The following is a 26,590-nucleotide window of genomic DNA, read 5'->3' on the forward strand; positions in this document are numbered from 1 at the left end:
GATTTTCAGAGATTGTGGTACTTTCTCAGCTACTACCAGATCTTTGGTGGGCTTTGTTCTCATCAACTAGTCCCTATTGAGGTCTCCTCCTCAGTCACCCTTGGCATATATTCCAGCCTAGAAATGGGCCATAATTTATCTCTGAGGAGGTTAGACCAAGCTAATCCCAAAGAATAGGCTTATAACAATCACTAAATACATCATTGGATGTTAACCAACAGAGACACTCAAGATGATAACCAGTGGTCATGGGTATACTCACGGTCAGCTTGAAAAACTCTCACTTTATCCATCTCAAACTTGGAAACATGAAGAATCAATTGGTGCCGGGAAAAGAAATCTTTTGGAGTTTGTGTGCTCAGAATCATGAGGGACATATCTTTCAGGTCTGGAAGGAAGGTGGGGAAGAAAGAAACAAGTATTTCTTAATTGTCTACTGTGTCCAGACACTGGACTAAGCACTTTAAAAATATTATGTCGGGGGCAATTGGGTATCTCAGTGGATTGAGAGCCAGGCCTAGAGACGGGAGGTCCTAGGTTCAAATCTGGCCTCAGACACTTCCCAGCTGTGTGACCCTGGGCAAGTCACTTGACCCCCATTGCCTAGCCCTTACCACTCTTCTGCCTTGGAGCCAATACACAGTATTGACTCCAAGACAGAAGGTAAGGGTTTATTTAAAAAAATATTATCTCATTTGATACGCTTAACCCTGTAATGTAGATGCCATTATTATCCTCATTTTCAGTTGAGGAAACTGAGGCAGATAGAATAAGTGACTTCACCAGGGTCACACATGTAGTTATTGTCTGAGGTCAAATTCAAAGTCAGATCTTCATAACTCCAGCACTGACACTCTATCCACTGTGCCACATAGGAAAAGATAGGTTGATGTGGAACCTCTGGGGTGAGTAACTTCACTGTTAGTGCTGTCTCAAAAACAATGGTTTGAGAGTCAGGACCTGGGTTCTCATTCCAGTTCTTTCCTGTACCAGCTCTGACTTTGAAAGAGACTCTTCATCTCTCTCATCATCAGTCTTCTCCTTTTTGAAATGGGTATTATGAAGCTCACTACTGACGTCTCAGGATGTTAATAAGGTTCAAGCATTTTTTTGTTCTAAGGGCACTCCCAGCTCTGACATGCTCTATTCTAAGGGCCCTCCTAGATCTGACATTCTTTGTTCTAAGGACCCTTCCAACTCTGACATTCTTTGTTCTAAGGACCCTTCCAACTCTGACATTCTGTGTTCTAAGGACCCTTCCAACTCTGACATTCTGTGTTCTAATTGCCCTCCCAGCTCCAACATACCATGATTTTATTAAGTCTTGATTACTATGGGAACACCTGATTAGGGCAGACTCTTCCTCTCAAATAGTTCTCATGCTCAGTTCTGGCCCCAGAACAGGGATCTGAATCAGTCTTTACCTTTGTTGTTAGTTACCCTCTCCATTTTGGCATCCACAGTAGAAGACTTGGGGTTATCCTTGTCACAGTTCACAAGCAGGATAGCACCTTGTCCATGGGGGCCCCATGTCCAGTTTCTCTGTAGACACCAAAGGGGAACACAGAGTTAGGGGCTACCTTAGTTCCAGGAACCATAGAGCTGTGCTTCTGAAATTTAGAAACCTTCAATAATCATGATAGCTATTGAAAGGATCCTGGGACCTACCAGGTCAAGTTGGTGCACTTTTAAACTAATTAAAGCTGTGACCAGCACTCCCAATTGGCTCAAATGTCAAGTTAAGTCTTGAGCTTCCAGTGTGACACAGAGATAATTATTGATGATCCATTCATATTACAGCTATTCTTCATCAAAAACTTGGTTGCTATAGAAAGGCAGCCCAGAACAAGTGAAAAAAACTCTGAATTTACCAGCAGGAAGGAAGGAAGGAAAGAAGGAAAGAAAGAAGGGAGGAAGGAAGGAATGAATGAAGGAAGGAAAGAAGGAAGGAAGGAAGGAAGGAAGGAAGGAAGGAAGGAAGGAAGGAAGGAAGGAAGGAAGGAAGGAAGGAAGGAAGGAAGGAAGGAAGGAAAGAAGGAAGGAAGGAAGGAAGGAAGGAAGGAAGGAAGGAAGGAAGGGAGAGAAATGGAGGAAGAAGGGGGAAAAGAAAAGGAAAGGAGAAAGAGAGAGGGAGAGAGAGGAGGGGAAAAGGAGAGGGAAAAGGAAAAGGAGAGAGTTGCCCTGTCAAAAAAGGATTGATGACATCACAGGGTGATATCTTGACTTGTACATGAATTGGATCTGTGAGCCAGTGGCACAAAGTCATTGGCCTCACTCTCTCTTCCAGAGTCATCAAAGTCCAGTGGCAGACAAACGTCATGATGACTGATGATGGCTCAGGATGCAGTGGATGACCTTGGCATCTTGATGTCTAACCAGACTCTAAGTGATCCACAGTGCCTACTTCAGTCACCTCCATGGCCTTTGGAACCAATTGTTCTCATCCACCTCTTCCACTAGGGGAAGTCTTCACATGCTTGTGGTACTTACTCTTCCTAATTTGCCTACAGGTTTGAAGTCTTCTGTCTGGTTTAGCTCATCTGCTGAGATGGTTTACTAGAGCGAGGCTACTATACATGCTACAGCTTCTTGGAGCCACAGGTGAGAGTTGAGTGGCAGGTGGACACCAAAGTTGGATGAGCAGCCCTGAAAAATGGGTGAGATTGTTCTCCTACTAGAGGTGCTAATCTCCGCTGGGCAGGTAGAAGGCTCCATAGTGCGCAGAATGCTGACCATCCCACCAGAGTCTTCTTTGAACATCCATGCTTGCTAGAATACCCTTGGATGAGAGAAAAGACTTTCTAATAATGGGAGCTGTCCTAAAGTAGAATGGGCTATCTTGGGAGGTGGAAGGAGACTCTTCCTCACTGGTGATCTCAAACAGACTGGATAACCATTTCTTAGATATATTAGGGTAGATTCTTGTTTAGGCAAAAGTTGAACTTCTGACCTTTCAAATCCTTTCCAACTCTGAGTTACTCTAATTCCCTTCTAAAGGATGCTCATGGTGTTAAGTTTCTTATTGTCCCATGGTTGCTATGATCACAGTTATTATCTTCATCATTTTCTTCATCATCATCCTTAATAATAAATCCATTATTTCAGTTGTCTGTAGTGTTTAGGAATCTTCCAAGTGGAAAGGCTTTCAAAGGCCATCTAATCCATTTCTCTCATTTGACTAATGAGAAAACTGAGGCCCAGGGAGCTAAGGCAACTTCCTCAGGGTCACACAGACAGAAAGAAGAACAAGGTTCATGGACAGATCTTAGCACCCCTACTCCATCTGCCAAACTCCAGCAACACCTGGAAGAACACCAGGACTTTGTTCCTCAGCCTGTCCTGCATAGCTGAGCATCAGGCCTGAGAACCACCCCCTCAACCCCAAAGTCTGAGACTCCTCACCCCCTCAGGGGCATCCAATGAAGTTAATCCAAGAAGCTCACCTTCGCCAGAGACAAACAATAGAGATGATCCAAGTTGCCTTGTCACCTACACCCCTTTCCTTCCCCAAATCTATAAGTCCCTATATCTCCCCCTACCCACCCTTTCGATAATCTTGGCATTGGGCCCCCTTGCTTCCCCAAATAAACTTTTCTGTATCACCTTACTCTGGTCTCTTTTGTCTCTTGGTTCAAATCTTTGTCAGTCAAACTGACAGTCGCAACTGAAATTTTCCATCTATAAATCTGTCTATAATCTGTTTCTGTTTATAAATCTATACAGATTATATATGTGTAATTAGAGTTTATATATAATTTACATAGATAGATATATAATAAAGATATAGATCTCTTTCTGTCGATAAATCTGTTTGTCTAGAATCTATTTCTGGGTATAAATCTGTAATCTATAGTTTATATATATATTGATGTATATCTATAAATTACACACAATCTATAAATATCTATCTCTATAATCTGTTTCCATTTGTGAATTGATTCATCAGTAGTCTGCTTCTGTCTATAAATGTGTAATCTGTAAATTATATATGTCTATAGATATACAATCTACCTACCTATAATGTGTTTTTGTCTGTCTGTTCTACTGCACATCAAATTTATTAATCACCCTGGCAAATGAACCATACTTCTTTGGCCTCTATTTTTCATACAATGGAGGAATTGTCCAATGAAAGCTCAGTATTTAGAACATTCACAGAACACTCTGACTGTTGTCAATTCAAATGGGAAGATAATGGAGAGGACTCTACTTGAGAGCACTTGTGGGCTTTCTCTGACAATTCTCTGTCAGTTTACTACAAGGTCAATAAATTAGAACTGTGAAAGGGAATTCTCTTTGTCTATTTTAATCAATCTAAGAAACCCCTACTTAATCCTTACTTAACCCCTACTTAACACTTTGTTATCAAGTAAGAGAATTCACAAGTCACTTTACTTGGAGAGCTCTACCCTTTTAACTCAATCAATCAGAAACTGGGGAATTCTTTGATAAGAGTTGACACTTTCAGAGGATGAGGTGTGGATTCCACAGACTCTGGCCCTCTTGGCAGTGCTAGGCAAGTTGGAAGCTGGGATTGGCCCCTGAAAAGAGGGGAAAGGATAGGAAAGGACTATAAAAAGTCCTGAGATTCTTCAGCTAAGGTTGTCTTTGGCTTGAATCTTCAGCTTGGAGGATCTTGGACTGGGACTATGGCTTGGGGCTATGACTTGGACTTCAGCTTTGTCTTGGGACCTTGGCTCTTGGATTGGTTCTTGGGTGAATGAATAGCTGACCTTCCTTTCCTGGCTTCTGGAGAGAGATTAGTTCCAGCAAGGCCTTCCCCTCTTTGAGGAGGTCCCATGGATGGAAATCTAGGTCCTCCAGTCAAGGGTTAACAAACTCTGCTGGGCTGAGCTGAGCATCCAAGCAATATTTAGTGTGATAAGCTGGATATATTCTCTACCCTCTTTTTGCATTTTTATACTTTCACTCTTTCCACTTCTTTGTAAATAAAAGCTATTAAAAGTCATTTTGGTTTGAACTATAATATTTTTAAATCGGCAACTACAATATTGAGTTAGAATTCTCACATATTTAGTCAGACCCTTAATTTTAATTCCTTACAGAACTAAATATCATGCAAAAGGCTCAAATCATTCAAATCTTCATCTCTTCCCCTTGGGGAGAAGAAGGAAATGCTATGAGTCTCTGAGGAAGGGGATAGGTAGGCGCAACAGCAGACACTTCTATGGTAAACATTTCCCTAACCAAGTTTTCATATGGCCAGTAATAATGGTGTTTCTTTTTGTCTCTTTGAGTCCAACTCTTTCCTAATTTTGGGTGAAGGAGTATCAGAGCTGGAAGGGATCTTGTGAGCTTTGAAAGTTCAGAAGATCCAATAGAAAGAGAGCTAACAAAATGCAGAGCCTACCAGTAGCTACAGCAGTAAAGTCCAAGGAGAAGTCAATCTTAGGCGTGATCTGCTTGACTCAGACCAAGAATGAACAGACCCCAATGCCAAGAAAGTTTGTCCTGCAAGCAAGGGAATAGCCAATCCAGAAGCCAAGCCATTCCCAGAAGTGAGCTTAGTAGAAGGAGGATTTATAGCAACCACTTTAAGATCAAACTCACTAGGGGCAGCTAGGTGGTTCAGTGTATAGAGAAACTGGCCTGGAGCCAGGAGGTCCTGGATTTGAATCTTACCTCAAACACTTCCTAGCTGTGTGATCCTGGGCAAATCACAACCTCAACTGCTTAGCCTTCAACACTCTTCTGCTCTGGAATGAATTCCTAGTACCAACTCTAACCAGGGAAGGGTTTAAAAAAATAACAATAATTCAGGGGGTAGCTGGGTATCTCAGTGGATTGAGATCCAAGCCTAGAGATGGGAGGTCCCAAGTTCAAATCTGGCCTCAGACACTTCCCAGCTGTGTGATCCTGGTCAAGTCACTTAACTCCTATTGCCTAGCCCTTACCGCTCTTCTGCCTTAGAACCAATACACAGTATTGATTCCAAGATGGAAGGTGAGGGTAACAATAATTCAAAAACAATAATTCAAAAAAAAGATTAAACTCTCTGTCTTTCAGGAACCAAGGTGGGAGAGGAGAGAAGAGAAGGATCCCTGTTTTAGAGGTGTTTGTACTTTGGTTCTTGCTATATGTTCTCTAAAATTTCCTTTTGTAAAAGTGAATTGATGTTCGCTGTTACTGAATATCAGCTGGTCAGTTGATCTTAACAAGGTGCCAACTAGAGACTGGTATTCAGGGAAACACGTTGGATGAGGGCTTACAAATGATTCTTCTAGAAAACACTTCCTCTTATATACCTAGAACCCTGGGATTTGAGAACCCAGACTGCCGGTTCAAATGGTCATTGGAAGAGTGAGTCCCACAGCTTATAAACCACAGTGAAATGCCATTTACCACAATAACCTGGTTTTCACTTCCTCGGCATACCCTAGTCAGCGTCTGGGCAACCCCTCTCCACTAGACTTTGATGGTCCAGAGTGAGAATGCTTCCCTTTGATGAAAAAAGGGGCTTCATTTGTTTATAAAAGAATGTGTCATTCTCTCGGAATTCTTCCTTTGCCCACACTGATCTCAGCCTCTCCACACCTTAGAAAATCATTCCATGAGTTTCTGGGCCCCAAAAAGGACTCCACCACCTGGTGGCCCACTTCCATACTTGTATGCACTGAAGGACACGGCCATTAAACAGCCGACATCCCTGGACCATTCTAAACCTTTCTAGCTACTGACAACCTGTGAAACTGACTCTGACGCCTCAGACAGGACCACCGAAAAGCTAGAGTGGAGTCATCTCTGTGATGGAGAGAGAGCTTCCTCATCCCTTACATTTGCACCCCCCACCCCCATCTCATATGAACCCTCCTGGGTTCTTGGGAGCACTTTCTTGAACGCTCCCAAGAGGAGGCACAGCAGTGTCTCATTTCACCTTTGGATTGCTTGCCCTCCTCCCCTTCTAACCTGAAGTGAGACATTCTTCATTTGAATATAAGCCTCTGGAAGGCTTTTGCTCTGTTCCTTTTTTCTAGCCCTGGCATTAGGTATACAGTGAGCACTTAATAAATGTTTGTTGGTTGATTTGTAGTATAAAGATAGTTGTTATTTATAGATATTTGCCATATGTGTGTGGGTATATATACACAAGTCATTTTTTAGTTGTGTCTGACTCTCTGTGACCCCATTTGGGATTTTCTTGGCAAAGATACTGGATAGTTTGCCATTTCCTTCTCCAGCTCATTTGACAGATGAGGAAACTGAGACAAACAGGGTGAAGTGACTTGCCCAAGGTCACATAGTTCATAAGTATCTGAGGCTGGATTTGAATGCAGAAAGATGAGTCTCCCTGACTCAACCAATGTAGAATGCATGTAATATATTCTACAGATTTTATATAGCCTACACATATAACATATTCTCTATAACACACATATTCTACATAGCTAATATTTTCTGCATATATATACAGACAATATATTCTACATAAATAATTCATTCTACATATATTCTACAATTCTACATAGAATTCTATATAATACATTCAACACATATTATATAATTCTACAATTCTCTCTATATAATGTATTCTACATATATAATTCTATATATTCCATAATTCTATATATATAATTTATTCTACATATATTATATAATTCTATACATTCCCCAATTCTACATAAATAATTCATTCTACATATATTCTACAATTCTACATAGAATTCTATATAATACATTCAACACATATTATATAATTCTACAATTCTCTCTATATAATGTATTCTACATATATAATTCTATATATTCCATAATTCTACATATATAATTTATTCTACATATATTATATAATTCTATACATTCCCCAATTCTACATAAATAATTCATTCTACATATATTCTACAATTCTACATAGAATTCTATATATAATACATTCAACACATATATTATTCTACATATATTCAACAATTCTACATATATAATTTATTCTACATATATTCAAAATTCTACATCCTAGAAGACCAATCTAAGGTTTTCAGTGACACCACATGGGATCTGCTTTGTAGAGTGGATCTGTGGCAAACATGCCTTGTCTAAGTCTGTCACAGGTCTGAGCTGCTGCTCCCTAAATTCTCTCACCATGCTGGGAGATGTAGAACAGACTGGGAACAACGAGTCAACAGCCTCCCCCTCCTCATGCTTACCTTGTCAATCTTCGCTTTGGTAGGCTTTATTCTGCCGTTTCGACAAGTATCAGCATCCAGGGAGATTTCTGAAATGGGAGCCAACAGAAGATGTTAATGAAATGAGACTTTAGTGCCCATACCCTTTGCTCCAGGTATCCCATGACTAGGTATAGACCCCAAGGTGGTCACTAAAAAAAAGGCTCCCCATGCATCCCCCCAAATATTTTTGGCAGCCCTTTCTAGAATATCAAAGAACTGGAAACAAAGTAGGTGTCCATTGACTGAGGAGTAGCTAAGCAAGTTGGGGTACATCAATATAATGGAATATCACTGTGCTATAAGAAAGGACAAACATGAAGAGTACAGAGAAGCATGGGAATACTTATATGAACTGATGCAGAGAGAAGTAAGCAGAGCCAGGAAAACAACGTAAATGGAAATATTAACCTCTCGAAAACAATCAAAACTGAATATTCATTATCTATAAAGAACAAGCTGAGCCCCCAAGAAAAGATACGAAAAAACCCCACCCAAGCTACTTTACAGAAGTAGGTCCATAGGTGGAGACATTGCTTATAATTTCAAATTTCTTTGGTATGTTGATTAGTTTAGTTGATGTTTTCTCTTGCTCTGTTTAAAAAGTTCTTTATTATAAGGAATGACTCTTTTGGAGGGGGCAAGAATGCAGACAACTTAATAAAATCTATAAAAAATTTGATTTGGAAAATTGAAAAATAAAATTTTAGCTTTAACACAATTTTAAGAAGTTGTTTGTAAAAGCAGCAACTATAACACAGAGAAGTGTAAACCTCAAAATTTCTCAGACTTATGAATGTTGGAAATTTCCCCCATTGGGGAATCTTCTACTTAAAAAATTCCCTAGCAGATAGTGAGAATTCTACTTGAATGTGAGGGCTCCTTGCCTTGGGAATATCCCTACTCCACCCTACTTAGGACGGCTTTAGGACAGAGAGCTCCTTGAGAACAATGAAAAGTGCTTTGACCCATGCTTATGGAAAGGACAGGAAGTTCTTTGAGTCATGACTATTTTAGAATGGGATACTAAGTACCTATAAAGGTGGGGCAACTTGTAAACTACTTAAACCTAAAAGGTGAAAACTTAGAGGTTTTCTCTTAATGAAATTAGTCAACACAGCAGCATTTTTTTCTCTCTTACTAAAGAGATTAAAACTACTCAGCTGTGAATTCAAAATGGGCAGTCCTTTAGAAACATCTACAGTGATTGGTAGATGTAAGGACTTAGGGGAGGTGACATAGGAGATTTTGCCTTTAAAAATAAGAGCTCAGAGAAGAGCTGGATCTGATTCTGAGGGAGCTCATTTTGAGAAGACTCATTCAGGGATCTCGATTTCTGACTCTCATCCTGAAGGAGAGTTCTTTGAGGAACTCCTCTGAGGGGCTCTGTCCCTCTGGGGTAGGAGCTCTGGAGGCTCTTGAGAGAGGCCCTTTGAAACAATCTCTGGCTGGAAGACTCTTTGAGGAAGGACGCTGGCCTGGTGTTACTAGAATCCTTGTTTAGTCAGACCTTGCGGTGAGTGTTAAAAAACTGACTGATTTCTCTTTTAAGACTCAGGTCTAGGCCATATTGGCTTGAGGCCCTTCATACTTATTCCTTTCTTACTCTCTCTCTCTCTTTCTTTGATTACTCAATTGTATTGTTAATTAAAATCTTTATAAAACCCAATTGACTTGGGTAATTGTATAATTGGGAATTTTCCCCTGGCGACCACCTTATATTTGATTTTAAAACCCAAGACACTGTAGTGAAACATATTTCTGTGGTCAAATTTACTCACCCTCTCTTATATCTATCACAATTTATATCTTCCACTGTTTTAATCACTACAGTTTAAGACCTCAACCATTTTAAATCTCACAGAAGATACAAGTCAGCCAACAAACGTGGTGATGCTCATAAAATTTAAGGCATCAGCCACTGAGTTAAAAATTCCCTATTTGATAAGAACTGCTGGGAAAGCAATCAGAGATTAGATTTAGACCAATTCCTTATGCCACATAAGCTACAAATAAGTATATGTCATAAATATAAGAGGTCACAACGGTTTTTAAAATAAGAAAAGGATGGAAGGATATCTTACACAACCATGGTTAGGGTTATTAAAAGATAATGGGTTGAGATGAAAAGCCATCTAGTCCCATTCCCTCATTTTACACATGAAGAACTAAAGTTTAGGTGGTGATTTTCCAAGGTCACACAAGGAGCAGGTATTAGAGGGAGACAAATGACTACAAAGGAGAAGAGACAATTTCAAATTACATCCGATTAACAAAGTGTCTAAGAAAAGCTTCTCCTAGCTGTGTGACCCTGGACAAGTCACTTAACCTTCATTGCCTGGCCCTTACCATTCTTCTGTCTTGGAATCAATATTCAGTATCAATTCTAAGACTGAAAATAAGGTCTAAAGCCACCCCCAGCCTTTCTACGTTTTGGTAGATGGCACAATTGCATCTGAGACTGGAGGTCTCCAGGTCTGGCTCTCTATCCACTAAGCTACCCAGCTGCCCACATTCAAAAACCAGCCTTTTTTGTTTTGTTAGATGGCACAATTGCATCTGAAAAATTAATTACTGTAGCCAACCTGGAGAGGAACTTCTCCAAATTTATGCAAGTCAAATGGCATATAATTCATCATGAGGCATGTTCCTTCCAGCTTAGGACCATAAGAAAAAAGTACCAAATTTTCTGTCAGGAAGCCCTGGGTTCAAATCCTGCCTCCCACAAAAATAAAAACTGACATTTATATGGCGGGTTTAAAAAAATAAATAAAAGAACAATTTTAAAAAATAAAATTAAAGTAATACTGTATAGTGGATCTGAGGCAGAAGAATAGTAAGGACTAGGCAATGAAGGTTAAGTGACTTGCCCAGGGTCACACAGCTAGGAAGTGTCTGATGTCAGATTTGAACCCAGAATCTCCTGTCTCTAGCCTGGTACTTTATCCACCGAGCCTCCTAGCTGCCCTCTCTATGGTGGTTTAAGCTTTGTAAAGTACTATGTCATTCAATCTTCATAACAAACCATTATTACTCCTATTTTGTAGATGAGGAAACTAAGGCAGATGGAGGTTAAAAAAAACTTGCCGAAGTAATACAACTAGTATTTATTTGAGATCGAATGTGAACATAGATCTTCCTGAATTCCAAATACCCACTGTGCTACTTAGATATTTGATGCTGGACAAGTTCCTTTTCCCCCCTGAGTTTCAGTTTCCTCATCTGTAAAGTGAGAGTTAGGCAAGGTTCCTTCCAACTCTAGATATATAATCCCATGATGTTAGAGGCTATGTAGTCCAACCCATTTCTGAAAGAATAACCCCTTCATCATCCCAAGGAAGAGGTCTTGCAGGCTTTCCTTGGAGACCTCCACTGAAGGGGAGGTGGCCAACAAGCCTCAGAGGCAGTCCATTCTTCTTTGGGACAACTCTAATTCATTAGGAAATTTATTCTGATGTCAAGCCCAAGCTTGATATTTGTGACTTCCACAAATTGTCCCTATTTCTACTCTCTCAGGATAACCAGAACCAAGTCGGATCCCTCTTCCCTCAGAGAGCCTGTTAGTCACTTGAAGATGAATCTCGTGTCTCCTTTGCTGAGCTTGTGTCATCTCCAGGCTGTAGTGAGTTAAAATGGTAGAAGATGTAAATTGTGATAGATATAAGAGAGGGTGAGTAAATTTGACCACAGAAAATATATTTCACTACAGTGTCTTGGTTTTTAAATCAAATATAAGGTGGTCGCCAGGGAATATATTCCCAAATTATGAATATGCCCAAGTCAACTGGGTTTTATAGAGAATTTAATTAATAATACAATGAGTAATCAAAGAAAGAGAGAAAGAGTAAGAAAGGAATAAGTATGAAGGGCCTTATGCCAACATGGCCTAGACCTGAGTTAAGAGAGAGAGATCAGTCAGTCAGTCTTTTATCAGTCACCACAAAGTTTGTCTTACGTAAGGATGTCTTGGGAACAGAGTCTCCCCAGAGGGAGTTCCAGCCAGAGTCAGCCTCCCAAGGGACTTCTTCTCAAGAGATCTTCAAAGGGCCTCCTCCAAAAGGATCTATCTCTCAGGATCCAAGGATCTCCAAGCCTCTTTTGCTCAAGAGATACCTTTTCTTATATAGGGTTTTTTCCCTATGTCACCTCCCCTAAGTTCTTCCATCTACCAATCACTGTAGATGTTTCCTAAAGGACAGCCCATCTGAATTCCTGCTAATTTGACTAATCCCCTCAGTAAGTCTGAACCAGAGAAAACACAGCTGAGTCGACTAATCTCATTAAGAGAAAACTTGCCCGACCCTTTTAGGTACCTAGCATCCATCTCAGCTGACTTCACCAGAGAGAGATCCAGTGAGACCTCCTTAGAGATTGTCCTCCAAGAGCTTCCCTTCTCCAGAGCCTCTCTCAAGAGATTCTTCCCAAGCGATTCTTATCAGAGATCCTCCAAAAGGATTTCTCCAAAAGGATATCTATATCCTCAAGAGATTCTGCTTTTTCTTATATAGGGTCCTTTCTTCCATGTCACCTCCCCTAAGTCCCTACATCTACCAATCACTGTAGACGCTTTCCAAAGGACTGCCCATCTAAATTCCTGCTAAGTCGACCAATCTCCTCAGTAAGTCTGAACCAGTGAAAACACAGCTGAGTCAACTAATCTCATCAAGAGAAAACTTGCCGACCGTTTTAGGTACCTAGCATCCCATTGTATCAATTCTAAAAACAGGCATGGCTCAAAGAACTCCTTGCCTTATTATAAGCATGGGTCCAAGTACTTTCATTGTTTAGCAAGGAGTTTTCTCCCCTAAAACAGTCTTAAGTACAGATGGAGTAGAGGTCCTCCCATAGCAAGGAGTTTTCTCCCCTAAAGCAGTCTTAAGTACAGGTGGAGTAGAGGTCCTCTCATTTCTGATCCTGGCGAATTTTCACATCAAAATGGGGAATGTTTCCAGTAGGGAATTTGTTCCAATGGAGGATTCCTCAAGGTGGAAATTTTTAACATTCACAAGTCTGAGAAATTTCAAGATTTATTATCCCCCCTGATGATCATTGGGAGACTAGTCTCCCCATTGATCATTTAACATAATCATTTTGTAATACTAAATGCACTTCTAACTATAGATATACACAATATTCAATTTTCTAAGAGAAATTAGAATAATGAGGGAGGAAATAGAAAAGAAAAGAAAGCAAAACCAATGTTTTGCTAGGCGCATTGACAGAAAGCCAAATTAGGGGCAGTCCCTTTTGGCATGAATGTGTACATTTACAATAAATGTTCAATCAAAGTTCAGTTCAATCAATCATATCCAAAGTTCATTCTTGATCTTCTTGATGAAGTGTAGGGTTTCCGGCATCTTTCTGTAACAGTTCATTCTCTGGATATAAAAGTTTCAAGCTTCTTTCTTGAAGATCTTTTCTTGAACAAAATCAAAATCTTGAATTTTTATAAAAGTACAATCTTAAACAAAAAATCAAAATTCTTGGATTTTTATAAAAATACAATCTCAAACAAAAAAATTCTTAGATTTTAAATTAAAATACAATCCCCCCTGAAGTAGGTGTTAAAAAACATCAAGTTTAGCTCAGAATGCAATGTTGAGTTATGGGGGTATATGAGTCAATTATCAAAAGAAAAGAAAAAAACAATCAAAAACATAAGGAAAAATTCAAAATAGGTCTTTGTATAGGTCCAATTTAAAGTAATTTCTATCCCACAAGTATGTAGGACAGAATGCAGTAATATTTCACTTAGCCATTCGTAGCCAAGACTACAGGAAGTTGCCATAATATAAGAAGAGAAGAATTAGAATTCTATTTTGATGGGTAAATGTCATAACCTCATTTGACTTTTTTTTCATTCTCAGGGATATAGGGAGCCAGCATGATAGTCAAACTTTGTACTTGTATGAGTACTTCACAAAGAGTGTAGATACAAGGAAGTCCTACGACTTAACGTATGTCAAGCGTCACAACCTCGAGTCTCACATTAGTATTTCCTGTGTGTTCCTTTTTGGCACTATTCAGGTTAAGTCTGTGCTCCTTGTTTTTATCCCATTTTCTGGAATCACAGTCCTATAATATTTTATCAATAAATGGCAGGTTCCCATAGTTTAAAGCTTATAGCAAGAATATATATATATGTATATATATTAAACTTGTATTACTGCAGAAAAATAATATTTATATTGTATAAGAAATGAGAAAAAATCAAATATTCTAATCAAAAGAAAAGCAATAAGGAAAAATAAGGGAAAAAATCAGTAATTCAATGTGTTCTCAAAAAACATCATCCATTTGTCTATGGATTATTATCACCAATTCATGCGATAGGTTACAGTCAATTAGTCTCAGCAGAAGGTGCTTTCTTCACACGTGAGCAGTGAATCCAAGAGTCCTTTTCTCCAATCTTTATAGATGTTGGAGTAGTTAAAAATATTTGGAATGGTCCTTCCCATGAAGGCTGAGTTGTTCCAGTTCGCTTGAAATTCTTAATATAAACTTTGTCTCCTGGGTTCAGGTCATGCAGAGAAAAGTCTAGTGGTCCAGCTTGTACTGCAGCTCCAGATTCATGAAGTTCATGTAGTTTGTGCTGTAACTCCTGTATATAGGAAGCAATAGTAATATCTCCCCTAATAGTGAGGTATATGCAGGGGGAAAAGGTTTAGCTTGTATAGGCGGATGTCCAAAAAGCATCTCAAATGGTGAAATATGTAAATCTCCTCTAGGCCTGCTTCTAAGATAAAATAGGGCCAGAGGGAGAATTTCAGGCCATTTTAAATGGGTCTCAGTGCATAATTTTCCAATCATAGTTTTAAGTTCTTTATTCATCCTTTCAACTTGGCCTGAGCTCTGGGGATGATATGGAACATGGAATTTGGAAGTTATCCCCAAGCAAGAATATATTTGGTTTAAGACAGAATCAGTAAAATGACTTCCTCTATCAGAATCAATACATGCTGGCAGGCCAAAATGAGAAATAATTTCTTTTAAAAGCACCTTAGCAACAAAAGCTGCTGTGGCTCGGGCTGTAGGAAATGCTTCCAGCCATCTGGTCAGTTGATCTACTATGACTAGAGAAAATTTATAATGTCCAGCCTTTGGCATCGTTATGAAATCTATCTGCAAGTGCTCAAAGGGTGTGTAAGCCAGAGGACACCCACCAAAGGCTTTGCCACGAAATGCATGTTGGTTATATGCCTGGCAGGTAGAGCAGGCTGAACACACTTTAGAGGCTATAGTAGTTATACCAGGGGCTATCCATACTCTCTTGACAGAGTCCACGATGCCCTGGGTGCCAAAATGACCATTTTTATGAATAGATTGGCAAATTTGGTTATAGAAACTTCTAGGGAGCAGGGGTTTTTCTTCAGATGACACCCATACTCCATTAATTTGTTTTGCTTTGAATTTTTGTTTCCATTTTTCCACTTCCTTTTCATTATAGGAAAGTGGTAGATTTAAATCATTATGGTTGTTAATGTTAAAATTAATTCCGTTCCTTCTATGGCTGCTAGCTTTGCAGCGGCATCTGCTCGATCATTTCCTCTAGAGACAGGGTCAGTGCCACCTGTATGGGCAGAACAATGAACTACAGCTAGGGCTTCAGGAAACTGGAGAACAGAAAGAACTTCATTAATAATTTCTGCATTAGCTATAGATTTTCCAGCTGAGGTTAAAAATCCTCTCTGGAGACATAACATTCCGACTGAGTGACAAATGCCAAAAGCATATCTAGAATCCATATAAATTGTTGCCTTTTTATCCTTGGCAATTATACAAGCTTGCTTCAGAGCTATGAGTTCTGCTCCTTGAGCACCAATGTTAGAAGGTAGTGAAGCTGACCATTCAGTGGCAAATTCTGAGACTATGGCAGCTCCAGTGTAACGTATGCCATCTCTCATAAAAGAGGAACCATCGGTAAATAAAATCAGATCTGCATTGTCTAAGGGAGTGTCCAAGAGATTATCTCGAGCCTTTTCTGCCATGGACACTAATGTTTCACAATTGTGTAATGGTTCTCCTGAAGTTGGTAAATCTGGAAGCAAGGTGGCAGGGTTAAGAGTAGTACAACATTTTAAGGTAATGTTTTCACTATTTAATAAGGTTATTTCATATCTTGTAATTCTCTGATCCGAGAATGCCTGTGTTCTATGTTTTATCAGCAATGCTTCTACCTCATGTGGGCACATTATTGTTAATGGACATCAAACACCCCCAAGTCCTTAAGCTGATCTTCCCCATCTTGGTTGCTCTCCTCTGGATGCTCTCCAAAGTATAAATATCCTCCTAAAATGTGTTCAGATGGAGCCCAATTCCCCAACCAACACTTTACCCTCTTCAAGCGTAACCTTCTGGAAAATGGGGTTGCCTCAACATCCCAAAAGGTATTCAGAGAGGATGTTAGTAGAGGAGCAAGAATTAGAAACCACAAAACTGGTCATTTTTCTAATAGTCAGAGCCTCCCCTAACTGTCTAAACAGATGAGGACTTTGAAGGTTAGAGATCCCAATAAAACTGGAAATGTTACTTACGGACACCAGTGAGGTAGAGCAAGGCCTGGACAGAACTTGATTTGGATGTGAAATAAGAAATCTTGACCTGCAGAGCAATGTAAAAAGGCACTTGTGATTTTATCCAATGGCAAATTCTCTGTCACCAGAGGGCAGGGGTGAGACCAAAAAACATGGTGGCCTAATGTTCATGAAATGCAAGAGCATTAGTTACTTAGACAGCTGGGAGCATAGTACTAGAACTGAAGTTAGGAAGATCCTAGTCCAAACCTTAATCAAACTATATACCAGGGAGATAATCAACAGAGGGAAGGTTAGCTGTTATAATTAATAAAGGATAAAATTAAATATATTTGTAAAACTCTTTGTACATTTTACAGTACTATGTAAATGGTAGCTATTATTATTATTGCTATTGTTCTACATTCAAGGATTGAAGAAATAAAATCTAATCACTCTTCTAAATGATTTTCCTTCAAATACTCGCAAACAGCTATTTCATTCCCTGCCTCAAGTTTTCTTTTCTCTAATCTAAATATCCCCAATATCCTTTAATCATCCCCATGTGGAGATATCTTGAGATCTTTCACTATTCTAGTTGCCTTTTTTTAGAAACCCTTCAGTTTGTTCTGTCCTCCCTAAAAGGAAGCATTCAAGAATGAACATAATACCAGATGTGATCTGTCAAGGACCAAATAAATCAGGACCATCAGTTCCCTAGTCTTGGATGCTACCTCTCACCATAGTCCAAGGCCACATGTACTTTTCTTTTACTGACATCATATTGATCATATTTAACTTGCAGTACTCTAAACCTCCCAGATCTTTTTTCAAGTCAATTAGCTTTTAGTAAATGCTTACTATATGCCAGGCACTGTGCTAAACTCTGGGAATACAAATACAAGCCCCCAAAGACAAAGGGAAAAAAGAGAACTAAAAAGTGGAAAGGAGAGGAAGGGAAGGTACCCACCTAGTGGGTATGATGAAGTCTAGACAATCAGGAGCAAATCCTGGGAGAGAATTAAGAGTCAGTATAGATGGATACCTTGGCAGTGAATATGGATGGCTTCCAAGGGGAATTCACCAATAGAGAGGGGCACAAGAAGTGGAGGGATATTCCATGGTGAGAAGGCAATTGAGGCACGATGGAGAACTCCCAAGATTCAGAAGTGAAGCTGGGAGAAGAGGGCTATTTAGCCATTTCTCTTCTAACTTGTACTTATAAAGTTGATTTTTAAAAGCCTAAGCATAAAGCTATACTTATGCTCATTTCAGTGCAATGTACTAATTTAATATTTTTTAGACCTTGACTCTATTCACCAATGCCTTAGCTATCACATATAGTGCTAGACTTGCAGTCAAGAAGACCCACTTTTAAACCTTATCTCATACACTTTATAGCTGTATGACCCTGGTTAAGTCACTTAACCTCTGTATGCCTCAGTTTTCTCATCTGTTAAATGGGAGTCATAATAACACTTACTTTAGACTTGTTAAGAGAACTAAATGACATAACATATGAATATTTCTTTCTCCTCCTCTTCCTCCTTCTTTTTCTCCTCCTCCACAGTATTAATTTTTTTAAAACCCATACCAATTGTCTTAGAATCAATAAGTACTGGTTCCAAAGCAGAAGAGTACTAAGGGATAGGAGATTAGGGTTGTTGCACATCTAGGAAGTGTGTGAGGTCAGATTTAAACCCAGGACCTCTTGCCTCCAGGCCTGACTCTATCTACTGTGAATCTTAAAACTGTTTAGACTCTACTTCAGAAGATTTGATTAAGCTATTCCCCATTTTTAACAATGGAGGTACTTGATTAAGAATGTATTGAGAACTTTTAAAATTACTCCACCCTACTCAGACAGTGCCTTAGGGGAAGATAAAGTTGAAAACTCCTGATTGAACAATGAAAGTCCCTAACTCATACTTATAGTAAAGCTAGAAACTTAAGCTAGGTCTATTTTTAGATCTAATACAAAAAGGTGCTAAATACCTATAAAGGTTAAATTAATCACTAAAAGGTCAAGCAACTTACAAAAGGCAAGCTTAACAAAAGAGGTGTGAAGTACTCAGAAGATATAATCCACCCAGAGAAGGTGAGAACTAAAGAGTGGTGAGAACTACGAATGGGCAGTCCTGGGAAAAAGCATCTACTATGATTGGTAGATGTGAAAATTTAGGGGAGGTGACATAAGAGAAAATTCTCTTTAAAAGGAGGTCAATTGAATTCAGTTGAGACTCTGAACTCAGTTCAGGAGTTTAGGAATTCAGTGGCGGACTGGAACTTGCTTGAGATGATCTTGTGGTGATTGATAAAGACTGACTTGCTCTCCCTTAAGCTCAGGCCTAGGCCATTTGGCCTAGGCCCTTTCTACTATTCTCTCTCTCTCTCTCTCTCTCTCTCTCTCTCTCTCTCTCTCTCTCTCTCTCTTCCTTCCCTTAATTCCTTCATTTATATTAATTAAAATCTCCATAAAACCCAGCTGACTTGGGTATTTTTATATTTGGGAATTTCCCATGGTGACCACTTAATTTTAGATTTTAAATCAAAACACTAAAAATTATCTTTACAGTTTGGCCGAAACCTTTACAGTTTTGGCAATTCACAGTCTTGGCAAACCACATTTTCGCGGTTATACTACTGAGCCACATGGCTGCCTCAACCAGCTTTAGTACTGACACTTTTTTATACAGGGAGACTAAGACTGCAAGGAGTGAATGGATTTGTTCAAAGTCACTTTGTCAACCAGTAACAAAGCCCCAGCAAAAACTCCAGTTTTTGTCTCCCAGTCTTTGGACATTTACTGTCTGATGCACTAAGGGCATTGGACAGCAATGGGTTTTCCAAACAAAATCACATTCTGGGTCTGAGATGAATACTGAGCCTCTGAGGTCAGAGACCAACCCTAATTCTCAAATTTTCTCATCCACTATCATACTCACCTTTTCATCATTCAGAAGGGAGCTCGGGGCTTTCATCTTCAGTGTCACCTCCACTCCAGGCTCCAGTAGCCATTTGGATGTGCCTGAGGGTGACTTTTTGACAGGATGGCAGTTGAAGATGTCAATAACCACTCCTGATGTGGCAGAGATTTCAAAGAACTTGCAGCTGGCTGGGGCACATCTGGATCAGGGAGATAGTAGGAGAGAGACTCATGAAGTCAAAGGATTAATTAGTGTCACTGTACCCAACTTCCTTACCTCCACCTGGCAGTAATAGCGTCATCATTACCAGGAGTAACTGTAAACTGATGCACTGATTTATATTTTACTGAATAGGAAAGGGAAGGAAGGAAGGAAGGAATGAACGAAGGAAAGAAGAAATGAAGGCAGGAGGGAAGGAAAAGGATGGAAATAAGGAAGGAAGGAAGGAAGGGAGGGAGGGAGGGAGGGAGGGAGGGAGGAGGAAGGTAAAGAGGAATGAAAAGAGGAAAGCATTTATTAAGCACTCACTAAATGCCAGGTGTTGTACTATGAGCCAGACACAAAAACAAGACAATCCCTGCCCTTGAAGAACTTCCATTCCATAAAGGAGAATTGGAAAAGAAGAGGAGAAACAAAAGCCCAAGGGCATAGTGATGTTGTAAATGTCTGGAAAGGCAGGGAGATGGTGCAGTAGACATGGAGCAAGAAGACCTGAGTTCAAATCCAACCTTAGACATTTATTTCTAGCTGTGTGACTGAGCAAGTCATTTGACCTCTTCCTCAGTTTCCTCAGCTCTAAAATGGGAATAATATCACCTACCTTCTAGAGTTGTTGTGAGATAATGATTGTAAAGTGCTTAGCTCTGTACCTGGCACAAAGTAAGTGCTTTACTAATGATCATTATTGTTGTTATCAATATTTTTATGTGACATTGAAGCCTGCTTCTGGGCAAGATAAGATCACCAATGAATACCCAGCATCCCAGAGGCAGAGCCCAGGTTGTGGTGAAAGGAGGAGGAAGATAGCTAGTGCACAGATGATATGGTTTGGGAAGGTTTTGAAGGGAATTGGGGAATCCAAGGGTTGGCGTTGAGGAAAGAAAGCATTCTAGATCTAGAGAACGAAAGCTGGGATTGAGCATCTTGGACAAAGAACATCACTAAAAATCACAGCCCCATCTCCTGGCCTCAAGGGGCAGAGCTCCAGGACTGAGGATAGAAAGTCCCGGGTTCAAATGTGACCTCAGACACTTCCTGGTTGTGTGACGTTGGCCAATTTACTTAACTCCAAGTGCCTAGCTCTTACTGTTCTTCGGCCTTGGAACCAATAACTTAGTATTGAAAGAATAAGAAAAAAGGTAAGAGACTTTTTAAAATTAAGAACATGATAGGAACTTTTTAGAAAATAATGCATCCACTCCAGTATCCCAACATTCTGATTGATCTATGTTCTTGTTCTGTCTCAGTGATATGGGTATTCCCTCCAGTGGTGCAGAGAATAGCCCACATACCTATGTCCATCCTGGGCAACTTTTGTCCACATACTTCCAGAATCCACCAGAAGGGGGCTTCCTTTCATTTCCTTGGCACTATATGACTACTACCAGCAAACAGGTGCTGTCAATAGAGAGAACCTATTCCTTCTATGTGACCGGTTCATTGTTTCCCCCCCAGGCAATCCCCGACACAAAGAAAACAACAACAAGGCATTAAGTTATATGTTTAAAAACCATCCTCCAAACCAAACAAACAAAAAACCAGTCTGGTGAGAATGATTCCCTTCTTTGTCTGCTTATTACTATCCAGTCTTTAAAGACAAGAAACAATAGTCAAAAGAAATGAACTTGAGTCACAGATCTATTCTTCACTCTAGGTTTGATCTTGGGCAAGTCATTTTCCTTTCCTGAGCCTCAGTTTCCTTCTTTGTAAAATAAGGGGGTTGGACTAGATGATCTCTAAGGATTCTTCTAGTTCTAACATTTTAAGAGTCAATTCCTTCCTCCTCTATGTTTCTGTTGTTATTTCAGTTATGTCCTACTCTCTATGACCTCATTTGGGGTTTTCCCCCATATTTTTCTTTAGAATATTTTCCCATGGTTACATGATTCATGTTCTCTCCCTCCCTTCCCCTTCCCAGAGTTGAAAAGAAATTCCACTGGTTTATACAATTTGGGGTTTTCTTGGCAAAGATCCTGGATGGTTTGCCATTGCCTTGTCTAGCTCATTTGACAGATGAGGAAACTGAGGTCAATAGGGTTAAATGACTTGTCCAGGCTCACACAGCTAGGAAGTAAATGTCTGAGTCCAGATTTGAACTCAGATCTCCCTTACTTGGATCCCAGAACTCTATTCACTGCACCACCTAGCTGCATCTACCTCTTCCACAGTATCCAAGCAAAAAGGAGCTTTTGGTCTCTGTGTCTCTGACTGGAAGTCACTCTCTCGCCCTGGAAGTTTGAGGCTGGCTGAAAGACCTTTTGTGAGACTGAATTGGTTTTTGGGGTTACTCTGGCTCTGAACAGTTTAAGTTGACACTGAGAAGAGAAACTTAGCTTTTGGGGACTGGGTCTCTGTCCCTCTGGTTCTGAGCAGTGGAAGCTAAAAGAGAAGCTTTTGAGTAGGTGGTCTATTTGAGAGTTGAGCTGGCCAGGAGAAAACTTAGAGACTTTGAACTTTGTTTCTTTCTGGGGTTAAGCTGAGAGACCTTACTGATTTCTTGTGAAGAAGAAGAAAGAAGATTTTGAAAGGGCTGCTGTCCTCCATCTTCCTAACTGTCTAAGAGTCACACTTGTGACTCCTCAAATCCTCCTTTAGATTAGGGAAATCCTTATCCCTCTTACCTCAGTTTCCCATCCTATTATCTCAATAAACCCCTTCACTGAGAAGCAACTAGAGTATATTTATAATTCACTCAGGAGGGAGGGAAGAAGCCTAAGGCTTCAAGAAGAACTGGGTGGAGAGGGTTGGTTAAGGTAGGGAGTGAAGGAGGAAGGAGGTTAGGAAATAGATTGATCCATCAGCAATCAGTAGGGGGTCAATAGGCAAACCCCAGAATATCTTCCAGTATCTATTTAGAGCAGTATTCCCTATGTACCAGCATCTCTGTGTGGTAACATCCCTCAGCATTTCTTTGTTTTACCTCCATTACCAATAAGCAGCCTCAGGTTCCCTCAGCAGTTCTCTCTAGTCACAGCCAGCCAGAGAACAACAGTCATTGCTGAAGAAACAGGTTCCCTTCAGTTTACCTTCACTATTTCAAGAAGTAACAGTTTCTCTCAGCTTACATCTTTTATTTCACATCACACAGTTCAGAAGCATCTGAGGCCAGATTTGAACCCAAGACCTCCCATCTCTATATCTGGCTCTCAATTCCACTAAGTCACCTAGTTGCATCCCCCATGGATCATTTTACTATTGTTGTTATTCCTGTCTTATTCACTGGAGTTTCCAGACAGTGTGGCATAATAAATAGAGCTGACCTCAGATCTAGAAGACCTGAGCTCAATTCCTACCTATACATTGGCAAGTGACCCCCCCCAGCATGTCACTTAACTCTCAGTGTCCCCAGCAGTTCTTTAGGATTATAAATTGTCAAGAAAGCCCTGATTCCCATTGGTAGGGAATGTTTCCTCCTGTGAGAGTTCCTTATACTGATGAATTAAAATCCTCTAGCCCTAATGCATTGATGATGTAATGTTGCATATTTCAGTCCTCTGAATACACGGAGATTGTCCTCCTACCCAAACCCCCACTAGTCAGGAAGCTCCATGAGGCCAAGGACTTCCTTATCTAAACTCTGAACCTCTCTCTGAGACAATACAGTATCCTGCATGTAGCAGATGCTTAATAAATGAAGAGATGGTCATTGAATTAAATCAAGAGGAAAGTCCCAATATGGAAAAGTCCCAATAGGTTTTTTACCATCATTCCACATTTGTACAAAGCTTCATCATTTTCAAAGAGGTTTCAGAAGCCATTGACTCATTAAAAATCCTTCCTGGTAGGCAATGCAGGTATTATCTCCATTTTACAGATCAAGAAAATGAGGCTCACGAAGGAAGGTTAAAGTGATTTATTTGCCCAAGTTTCCAGAGCTAACAAATGTTAGAGACAGAGCTTGAACCCAAGGGTAATAACTTGAAAAACAGACCTCTTTCTCCAATCCTGGGCAGCTTTTCAAAGACTCCCAAGTTAAAATGGCGGTACGTTTATGATCTAGGTTTTTGAGTATGTGGACTTAAGTATAATTTTTTAAAGTTTATTTATTATTTTAAAAATATTTTCCATGGTTCCATGATTCATATTGTATCCTTCCATTCTTCCCTCTCCCCTCCTGGAACTGACAAGCAATTTCACTGGTTATACATGAGTTATCACTAAGTAAAGTTTTTGATGGTAAGTGAATGCCATTTGCTAATGAAATTACATAGGTGCTCAAAAGTGCTTCGAGGAATCTAAGCCTAGATTAACAAAAGAGGAAATAGAATTGTTAAACAATCCCATCTCAGAAAAAGTAATTGAAGAAGTCATTAAAGAACTCCCTAAGAAAAAATCCCCAGGGCCTGATGGATTCACAAGTGAATTCTATCAAACATTCAAAGAACAACTAATCCCAATACCATACAAACTATTTGACAGAATAAGCAAAGAGGGAGTTTTACCAAATTCCTTTATGACATAAATATGGTACTGATTCCAAAGCCAGGTAGACCAAAAACAGAGAAAGAAAACTACAGACCAATCTCCTTAATGAACATAGATGCAAAAATCTTAAATAGAATACTAGCAAAAAGACTCCAACAAGTGATCACGAGAGTTATTTACTATGATCAGGTGGGATTTATACCAGGAATGCAAGGATGGTTCAATATTAGGAAAACCATCCACATAATTGACCATATTAACAAGTAAACCAACAAAAATCACATGATTACCTCAATAGATGCAGAAAAAGCCTTTGATAAAATACAACACCCATTTCTATTGAAAACACTAGAAAGCATGGAATAGAAGGGTCGTTCCTAAAAATAATAAACAGTAGATATCTAAAACCATCAGCAAACATCATCTGCAATGGGGATAAACTAGAAGCCTTCCCAATAAGATCAGGAGTGAAACAAGGATGCCCATTATCACCTCTATTATTTAACATTGTGCTAGAAACACTAGCAGTAGGGATTAGAGAAGAAAAAGAAAATGAAGGCATTAAAATAGGCAAGGAGGAGACCAAGTTATCACTCTTTGCAAATGATATGATGGTCTACTAAAAGAATCCCAGAGAATCAACTAAAAAGCTAGTGGAAATAATCAACAACTTCAGCAGAGTTGCAGGATATAATATAAACCCACATAAGTCATCAGCATTTCTATATATTTCCAAAAAAACTCAGCAGCAGGAGTTAGAAAGAGAAATTCCATTTAAAATCACTCTAGACAATATAAAATATTTAGGAATCCATTTGCCAAGACAAACACAGGAATTATATGAACACAACACAAAACACTTCTCACACAATTAAAATTAGATCTAAACAATTGGAAAAACATTAATTGCTCCTGGGTAGGATGAGCTAATATAATAAAAATGACCATCCTACCTAAATTAATCTACTTATTCAGAGCCAAACTACCAAGAAAAATTTTTATAGAAATTGAAAAAATTAGAACAAAGTTCATTTGGAAGAACCAAAGATAAAGAAGAATATCAAGGAAAGTAATTAAAAAAAAGAGAAATATAAAACATTGTGGATGTCAGACATGGCTGACATTTATTATCCTCATTATTTTATTATTCTTCCACTGAATGTTTTATCACAGCACTGTGCCCCTAAGGTTACAGAAGGTCCTAACAGTGGAGTGCAAGCAGAGGTAGTCAAGCTTGAAAGACTTCCCTAATGAGCCTGAGTGGTACAGCTTGGGGCAGAGGAAAGAGGGCTGGATTTAGTCAGAAGATGTAGGTGCTTAATCCCATCTCTGACACTTATTATATACAGTATGATCTTGGGTAAGTCGTTTTTCTCTGAACCTCAGTTTCCCCATTTGCAAAATGAAGGCTTTGGACTCTAGCCATTTTTGTCTCCTGGATCCTTTTATGTCCTGGAAGTCTGGTGAAGCTTAGGAACCCCTTCTCAGAAGATTGTTTTTAAATTTGTGAAATAAGAATTCATAGTATTATAAAGGAAACTAAGGAGAATTAAATTATTATTGAAATATTTTAAAAAGCAAGTTCATGGATCTCCAGGTTAAGAACCCTTGGACTAGGTGGTCTCTAAGAACCCTTCTTAGGAAATTTTCTTATCCTATGATTGGCTCCCATGAATACAGTGAGTAAACTTCCTAGCTGGGATACAAACCCTTATCTTCTATTTCTAGGACCAACCCTTTGCATCACACCATTTCAGGTTGGGGGGTGGGCTTACAGATGTTTCTTTTTCTGAATACACTACTATTTAGGGAGCCACCCCTTGAAACAAATCGAGAGGCTGAAGGGGAGGTGGGGGGGTGGGAGAGAGAGACACACAGAGAGAGATAGAACAGAAGAAGGAGAGAGGGGGAGGGAGGGAGAGAAGGAAAAGAGAAGGAGAAAAAGAGAGGGAGGGAGAGGGAGAGAAAGGAGAGGGAGACAGAGACAGATAGAGAGAACAGAAGAGGGAGAGAGGAAGAGAGAGAGGGGAAGGAGGGAGGGAGAGAGACAGAGATAGAGAAGGAGACAGAGAAACAGATAGAGACAGAACAGAAGAGGGAAGAGGGGGAGGGAGGGAGAGAAGGAAAGGAGAAGGAGAAAAAGAGAGGGAGGGAGAGGGAGAGAAAGGAGAGGGAGACAGAGACAGATAGAGAGAACAGAAGAGGGAGAGAGGAAGAGAGAGAGGGGAAGGAGGGAGGGAGAGAGACAGAGATAGAGAAGGAGACAGAGAAACAGATAGAGACAGAACAGAAGAGGGAAGAGGGGGAGGGAGGGAGAGAAGGAAAG

General features: G+C 39.7%; 1 protein-coding gene across 1 annotated transcript in view; it reads right to left on the reverse strand.

Moving 5' to 3' along the window:
- Positions 1-26,590, reverse strand: part of LOC100026011 (protein-arginine deiminase type-4) — a 65,265-nt gene that overhangs the window by 19,508 nt on the left and 19,167 nt on the right. The window contains exons 2-6 of the mRNA XM_001376731.4: positions 19,639-19,819; positions 16,715-16,781; positions 8,163-8,230; positions 1,425-1,542; positions 263-388 (exon numbers count right to left, since the gene is read on the reverse strand). Coding sequence (XP_001376768.3) covers positions 263-388; positions 1,425-1,542; positions 8,163-8,230; positions 16,715-16,781; positions 19,639-19,819 — 560 coding nt within the window. The remainder of the gene's footprint in view (positions 1-262; positions 389-1,424; positions 1,543-8,162; positions 8,231-16,714; positions 16,782-19,638; positions 19,820-26,590) is intronic.

The sequence above is a fragment of the Monodelphis domestica genome, chromosome 4 (assembly GCF_027887165.1).
Source record: "Monodelphis domestica isolate mMonDom1 chromosome 4, mMonDom1.pri, whole genome shotgun sequence".
Taxonomy (NCBI): domain Eukaryota; kingdom Metazoa; phylum Chordata; class Mammalia; order Didelphimorphia; family Didelphidae; genus Monodelphis; species Monodelphis domestica.